The sequence below is a fragment of the Dipodomys ordii genome, unplaced genomic scaffold (assembly GCF_000151885.1).
Source record: "Dipodomys ordii isolate 6190 unplaced genomic scaffold, Dord_2.0 Scaffold2, whole genome shotgun sequence".
NCBI lineage: Eukaryota > Metazoa > Chordata > Mammalia > Rodentia > Heteromyidae > Dipodomys > Dipodomys ordii.
The window spans coordinates 11,924,156-11,932,346 of NW_012267218.1; the positions used below are offsets into that span (position 1 = coordinate 11,924,156).

General features: G+C 38.9%; 1 protein-coding gene across 2 annotated transcripts in view; it reads right to left on the reverse strand.

The window, feature by feature from the left end:
- Nucleotides 1-863: 863 nt before the first annotated feature.
- Ttc8 (tetratricopeptide repeat domain 8) overlaps nt 864-8,191 on the reverse strand; it is a 44,729-nt gene continuing 37,401 nt past the window's right edge. For both annotated transcript variants that reach the window (XM_013017776.1, XM_013017786.1), the window contains 5 exons: nt 7,370-7,509; nt 5,548-5,722; nt 5,172-5,294; nt 2,238-2,321; nt 864-1,563 (listed from right to left, as the gene is read on the reverse strand). In XM_013017776.1, the coding sequence (XP_012873230.1) occupies nt 1,447-1,563; nt 2,238-2,321; nt 5,172-5,294; nt 5,548-5,722; nt 7,370-7,509 (639 nt within the window). In that variant the 3' untranslated portion in view covers nt 864-1,446. The remainder of the gene's footprint in view (nt 1,564-2,237; nt 2,322-5,171; nt 5,295-5,547; nt 5,723-7,369; nt 7,510-8,191) is intronic.

Consider the following 8,191-nt stretch of genomic DNA (forward strand, 5'->3'; position numbering starts at 1 on the left):
CAGAGGGGTTACAGTTGCATGAATAAGGCAATGAGCACATTTCCTATCGAGCATGAGCGTTGTTACCCCTACTTTGTTTTTCCCCTACTATTCTATAATTCTTTTTTTTTTTTTTGAATCAGTGATGGGGGTTGAACTCGGCCTGAGCACTATTCCTCAGCTCTTTAGATCAAGGCCAACGCCCTACCACTTGAGCCACAGCACCACATGCGCCACAGCACCACTTCTGGTTTATGTGGTACTGAGGACTCGAACCCTAGGGCCTCATGCATGCGAGGCAAGCACTCTACCACTGAGCCACCTTCCCAGCTCTAGTCTATAATTCTTTGACTCCAATTTTGTTGTTGTTTTTTCGGTCGGCTAAGTTATTTACATAAGTTATTTGACAAGCTATTTGCTTAAGTTATTTAATAAGTTATTAAGCTATTTACACAAACATAAGCAGAATGTAAGTGTCCACTTAATAGTTTCATTTTTTTAAAAAAGCAAAACAAGAAAATATGGCAAGATTTGAAGGTATGTGTTTGAGTGGCCCTGATATAACACATCCTTGTATGAATAATGAGAATTCCACAAAATGAAGTTGAGGGCAGTTTAGCACCTTACCAGGACTTTAAAATATGGTAGTGGGGTAGGGGATCCATGGGGTTAACCACAGGTGTGACCTCTGACCTGCAACTTTACTTTTCAACCTTGGTGTTTTCATTTTATGTTTCATAAGCAGTTTTTCAGGGGAAAAAATGATGGCACATCTTTAAAGTAAAATTAAAGAGTTGATTTATAAGATTACTGGATTAAAAAACCGTGTCATCTGAGATCAATGAATTAAAAACTCAAGAGAAATGATAAAATTATAATGTTTTACATACTGATTTATTTTAAAGCACTATATATAATCACAAAGTATCATAAAAATAGTTAAATACAATTTTTAAGTTTCAAATAAAGTCCATAGTTATAATAAATATATACACTAGTACCCATACAAGCAGTTTTGAAGGTAGATTTCAAACCCCTAAAGCTGCATGATGTCTTAAGGACTTTTAAAATGTACATTTGTAGAAATTTGAGGAAACTAATGAAAATGTTTGGTAAACATAAACAAACATCTCCTCTATAAGGTGAGAGAACATTTCACAATGTACTTAGACTTGTTTAAATCAGCTGAGCATTGTGGTATACCTCTGTAATCCTGGCATGTGGAGGGCTGAGGTGGGAGGATCACAAGTTCAAAGCCAACCAGGTATATATAGCAAGAGACCCTGTCTCAAAAACAAACCAAAACACAATCCCTAAACCCTGCATTTTATAACATCATCTTAGAAAGGTATTATAAAATCTAGCATTATACATTCTAGTCTCGAGTTTCTTATATGATACTTTCTCTAAGTCCTTTTCCACTTGTGTAATTTCCCTTTTTAAGAACATCTTGGATCTGAGGAATAATCAGAGCATAGCAAAATGCTGCCGTAATTGTTTAATTAAATGTTGTGTGTCCACATGATCAGGAAATGCTTCTTCTGACTTCTGAGCAGCAACATAGCTCCTCTGCAAATCCCCAATCTGTGAGAAATACCAGAATGAGATTAGAAGATGAGTATGGAAAGGATAAGAAAAAGATACTACGTCCATCTGTAAAATGGTAAAAGAGCTTTAAAATTTTAAAGGTAAATTGCTCATTTATGCCTCTCATAACCTAGAATTCTATCACATAGATTATAATCTTGCCATAAATATTATATGAGGCAAACAAAATCATCTAGTTATCTAGTTATGAATTCAAAAACCTGTGTTTTCTTTTCCTGTCACTGACAATATTATAAACACAAAATGACATTTGCATATCTAAATAGCTGATACTTTGTAGCTTAGGTAATTACTGGTAATGTACCACTAAGACATATTTTGATCAGGGTATTATCAGGAAATTTAAACAAAAAATAATGTATTTAAAACATAACTACATTCTTGAGAAGTTTTAAATGGCACTAACATAACAATGTTGAGAAGATATCTGGTTTTTAAAGTTTACAAAAGTCTATTCAACTGTCCCTTGAAATGAAAATGTTTGTGTATATAAAAACCCATTTTTTTGTTTTAAAAACCATTTCTTTCAGACTGTAAAAATCAGTCTTCTTCAGGAAGGTCAGACTTGTCTTATTTAGCTGGAATTTCTTAAGCCCAGAAGGAACAAGAAACGGATGTGGAGATAAATTTAAAAAGAAAGAGAATAATACCTTGTCAGATACTGTTGCAAAATTAAAGTGTGGCTCATACAAACAGGGTGCTAAGGAGGATGCAGTTTGTAACAGTGCACTCGCCTATACCAAAAGAAAAAGGAAAAGTCAAAGGCTCATACACATACATCAGAACTGTCATCAGAGCTGTCTGTGATTTCTCTTGGTAAACCAATTCTATCTAGGATAGGACCGTAATGTGATCCTGTGGTGAACACAGATGCTGTGCCTCCTGAAATACAGGGCTTTTATTAAAATACAATTAGCTACTGATAGCCTGCCAAAATGATGTTCATAATAAACACTCCAAAAGACAGAGAAAAAAAGGAGCACTGAAAATTTTGAGTAGACTTATTATTCAAAAACCACTGTCTCCTAAGTGTAAATCTTGTCATAACATATAACTTAAAATATTATCTTAATGTAAAAAGAAGTCTCCTTAATCTAGTTCTTGTGAGTGGTGACTGAGTTAACAGGCTTTCATTATCTGTTCCCAAATGTAATAATAATACCAAAAAATATATAATACATTTTAAACCTCAAAGTCCTGTGCTTGATGACTATGAGAAAGTATTCATCACACAGATGACTTTTTTCTAAGTGAAACAGCAACAAGAGGGGCTGGGAAGGTGGCTCAGTGGTAGAGTGCTTGCCTTGCATGCATAAGGCCCCAGGTTTGATTCCTTAGCACCACATAAGCAGAAAAGGCTGGAAGTGGTGCTGTGGCTCAAGTAGTAGAGTGCTAGCCTTGAGCTGAAGAGCTGACAGTGCCCAGGCCCAAAGTTCAAGCCCCACAACTGACCAAAAAAAGAAAAAAAAAAAAACAAGAAACAAGAAATGATAAGCTTTCTAGCCGGGTGCCAGTGGCTCACGCCTGTAACCCTAGCTACTCAGGAAGCTGAGATCTGAGGATAGCGGTTCAAAGCTAGCCTGGGCAGGAAAGTCCATGAGACTCTTATCTCCAACAATGCACTAGAAAACCGGAAGTGGTAGAGCGCTCGCCTTGAGCTAAAGAGCGCAGGGACAGCGCCCAAGCCCAGAGTTCAAGTCCCATGACCGACCAAAAAAAAAAAAAAACACCAAAAAACAAAGAAATAACAAGCTTTCTAATCTCTATAAAGTATTCACAACACAAAATTCACATTCATTTTTGTGCCTTACATGGCCAAAGGATCCTACATTGAAGAAACCATAGAGCGGCATGAGATGCTCATAAATGATTGATTGTCAAGAATATTAATAACGTAACAAGGTATTAGACAACCTTCCAACTTGTAGCTAAATCCCCAATTTGTGTCTATAACCCTGAAGACCTTTTTTTTTTCCTTAATAGAAAATAAGAGGATGTCAGCTCATATAGGAGGGTAGATATTTATTTTTAATGATCAAATGGGATTAGTATACAACCTTTCACCCCAACATTTCAGTCGACTATCCTGAGGAAACCACAGTAATCAGGACGCAAAGACAACACCAACTTGGAGGCAGAGGCAGTCAAAAAAAGGCATAAGCACACAGCAGAGTTACTTAACCAAGCAAGTACCCATTCCTGAACAGCTGATATGAAACACAAACCCACCTCAGCTACTTTGGGAGAATTTGAAATAAAGTTAGTCCCATCCTTATTTTTGTTAAGAGGTTATCAATGTGCCTTGAAAACCAAGTGCGTGTCCCAGCCTGCTGCTCAATGTGTCTGTGACCTTTGGTAAAGTTATTTACCACCCTCCTCTCAAATCTCCATTTCTTCATCCAAAGTGGCAGAGCTAATATTTCTCTTTAGCTGCCTTTCTGTATTATATTTAGCATTTTAAACTTCTTGCCGTGCAGATAATAATAGTACATTGAGGAGAAATGACCATGTGCTCAATACTTTGCTTCAACCATGCCAGAGCTTCAGGAGCATGATGTAATCCTCACAGTGACACCTTCAGGTAGGTATTATTTTTATTAGTCTATGTTACCGACCACCCACTTATTCCCGAACTGTTCACTGAGCACTTTCCACGTGCCAGAAGCGGTTCTGAGACAATACCAGGTCAAATAAGAACTGTGAAAGAATAGAGTAGAACACGAGCTATCTCCCAAGGGCGTTTCTTAGATGGATGCTCAAGACGGCTTTGCTGAAGAGGTAGTATTGAAGCTCTGAGTGACAAAGAGACACTTCTGATAATAAGATCTGAGAGAAGAACATTTCACAGGCTCTAAAGGAAGACTGAGTGCTGCATATCTGCACCACAGCAAGGCAGCTAATGTGCGTGGAAGAGGAAGAAATGAAAGCTGTGATCTGAGAGGGGGAGAGATGGTGCACAACCTCACAGGCAATGCTTGGAAGCCCAGGTTTTAGCCCAAATACAAAGAGAAAGCCCTGAAGGATTCTAAGCACAATAGTAATAAAACAATCTTAATTTTTTAATCTCTTAAGACTACTCTGAGAAGGATATATTTATAATACTTATTAACTTTATATTTATATTTATAACACAGTGGGGAAAGGTGTGGACTAACAATCCACAAAAGAGAAGAGAGCAAGGTTGTCACAGGACATGACACTGAGGACTGACAGGTCTCTTGATTATGATGTGGGTGTGAAGGCATCAGGAGTAGAGAGGAGGATAAGGTTTTGAGGGCAACTCCTAGGATTCTGGGAGGAGCAATTAGATGATGGAGGGTGACAGTGAATGTTAGATCTTCTCACTTCTAAGCTAAGGAAGACCAGGAAGGCATATATGGTCCCAATAAAATCAAATGTCATATTCTGGATTCAGAAAAGTGCAATCCCTTACCCAATATCACATAGCTAGTGCATGGGCTTCTTCAAACCCAAGCCTGGAAGACTGCAGAGCTCATTTTAAAATCATAACATGCAATGACAGCCACATGTGACAGCTTATCTTTGAAGAGAGCAGACCATTCACGGGGCCACTGTTCTCTGACCTGTTCAACATGGCCCTTCCGCATCTCCAGCACGGCTAAGTTGTTGTAGGCTGGAGCATGGTAGTTGTTGTTGACCAGAGCCAGCCCGAAGCACTGATGGGCTAAGTTCATATCTCCTATTCCCTACAAAGAGAAGCAAACTTCTGTATACACAAATCGTGATATGCTTTCCTGATACACAGAGAAAATCAAGTACTGATCAGACACTGTAAATTCTGTGTGAGTGGATTTAACTTGAGGATTGAAATGACCTACAATGACTGAGAAAACTCTAAACTGCCACTTAGATTTACAATACCTGAAACTTTCTTCAAAAGGAATTTAAGACTAACTTTTCTACAACATATTATTTGGAAAAACAACAACAACCACCTACCACAGCTACATGTCCCAAGTTGTACCAGACTTCAGCTGCCTCTTCTTCATTTTCAGCCAGAGAAAGGGCACGTTCAAATGAGGTCAGAGTCATATCGTACTGCTGGGCGTAGAAGCAGCACAGCCCCAGATTGTTAAAGAGCTGGCAATTATAAACGCCCATCTGCAGGAGTCGCCTTGTTTAAAAACAAAAGTTGTACATAAATGCTGGTGTCAGATCAACTTTCTACACATTAAGGTTTATTTTTATAAAGTTAAGAATGAACCTGTTTAAGAATTGTAGCACCTGCAGAGAGCATAAATACGAGGCGTTATATAGCAAACAAATAAATGTTTAAAGCAAACACAAAAGCTTATCTGTCCTAACTAGTCACAAGACAAGGTCAACATTTTCCCAAAAGTTTTGGGAAATAAGCAACAGTCACAGGAAAGTAAAGCCCACACATTTTAGTGTTATAAAACTTCAGGGTTTTTTAAAATTTTTTGTTTGTTTGTTTTTGTCATTATGGGGCCTGAACTCTGGGCCTGGGTGCTGTCCTTCAGCTCTTCAGCTCAAGGCTAGCACTCTATCATTTGAGCCACAGCGCCACTTCCGGCTTTTTTCTTATGTGGTGCTGAGGAATCGAACCCAGGGCCTCGAGCATGCAAGGCAAGTGCTCTACCACTGAGCCACCTTCCCAGCCCTATCGCTCTTTTTTTTTTGGGGGGTCCGGTCATGGGGCCTGAACTCTGGGCCTGGGTGCTGTCCTTCAGCTCTTCAGCTCAAGGCTAGCACTCTACCATTTGAGCCACAGCGCCACTTCCAGCTTTTTCTGCTTATGTGGTGCTAAGGAAAAGAACCCAGGGCCTCATGCATGCGAGGCAAGTACTATACCACTGAGCCATGTTCCCAGCCCAAAACTTCTGTTCTTGTAGGCAGGTTCCTAAGACCTCATCTGATTTGAGGATTGTGTGTTCCATGTATTGTTCTAGCTACCTGTATTTTGTGATTAAGCTGCGTCTACTGACCTCCAATAACCTTCCACGGAGGAAGAGATGATGACTAGAGGAAAGGTAGATCACTGGATTTTCTACTCAGCTTTCAAACTATACAGCTAGAGCCCCATTTTGCTTGGAGGCATGATTAACTCCAAGGAACAAAAAAGAATCGAGTTCAGATATTCCAATGAAAATCCAGCCCAACTGCTATAGGTCAGCCACGATCCACTCTGGGGTGGAGAGAAGGGTCAGCTGTATGTGTACAGTGGGTAATTATGCATTTTATGTTTCTAATATGTATTGGAAAGCATTCTGTCAGTCATCTCCTTGCATATGTCCTAAGGGCTGAAATTGTAATTTAAAAATGAACTTTAGAGGTCAGATGTAGGATAAAATAAGCAAGTGCTCAAAAGAGAACCAATGAATATAGTTTAGTTAGCCTTTAAGAAACAGAGTTGAAAAATAAGACATGACAATTACTTCCAAAGCAACATCCTGTTTCAAGGCCTCACAAAGATTCAGATCATGGGGCCATCTGCTCTTTGCAAACTATTTCAATCTGAGTGTCTTTATGTTTATCAGTTTTCATGGAAGTAGTGAAGACAAGTATAACTATTAAGCTTTTTATTAAGTATTGTTTGTGGATAAAATGAAAACTGAAGCATTCAGGAGTTCCAAATTCCCAGATGTCACTCTAATGTGCATAAAACTTCTTAGGGCTAGAATTTTTAGATTCATATACTTATGGCCTATATATTATTTTTCCATTTATATTTTAATTCCATCTCTATTCCTATTTCACCAATGGTTCTCAGCAAATCCAATAAATTGACTGTACAGCACACCTGTAAAACCGCAGAGCTATTTCTGGTTGGTCAGAATAGAAGTGGTGGCTTCCGATGTATGCAATGGCTTCCACGTGTGTGTTGTCTTGTTTTAACACTTTTTCATAGTATTCAGCTGCTGGTGAATAATAATTCATTTCCTATTCTCCAGCAAGATGGAAGAACAATACTTTATTAATATCAGACAAGAAATGATTTCTCCTGATCAATTTAAGTTCATTCACTTAACAAGTTATTTATTGACAACCTGCCATGTGCTAACTCTATTCTTGGCTATATAGCAAAAAAGATGAAGTTATTGTTCTGAAGGAAGGTAAGGAGATAAACAAATGAATAAATACATGAGGTAATATTATATGGTCACGATGAGTGAATGGGAGGAGTAAAGCAGGGAAAGAAGAGGGAGGGAAGGAGGAGGAGAAGGAAGAAGGGTATGGCTCCTGAAGGGGTGGTTCCTTGAAACGGGCTAGTTCAAAGGAGGTCTAAATGAAGTGAGGGAACATTTCTGAACATTTCTGGCAGAAGCTCATACTGGGCATAGAAACTAACAAACATAGGAGTTAGGATTGGCAGGGGTGGGGTGGGGGGGTGGAGGAATGGAGAGAAAGAGAGAAGCAGCTGAAAATTAACTATTGTCATCTCTGCAGTGGGTTCAATTGTATGGAGAGCCCCAATGGCCACTGCATGGGCTAATATAAACATAAGCTTTCAGGGTATTTACATTCTTCTTTGGTGTGTGTGTGTGTGTGTGTGTGTGTGTGTGTGTGTGTGTGTGTGTGTGTGTGTGTGTGTGTGTGTGTGTGTGTGTGTGTGTGTGTGTGT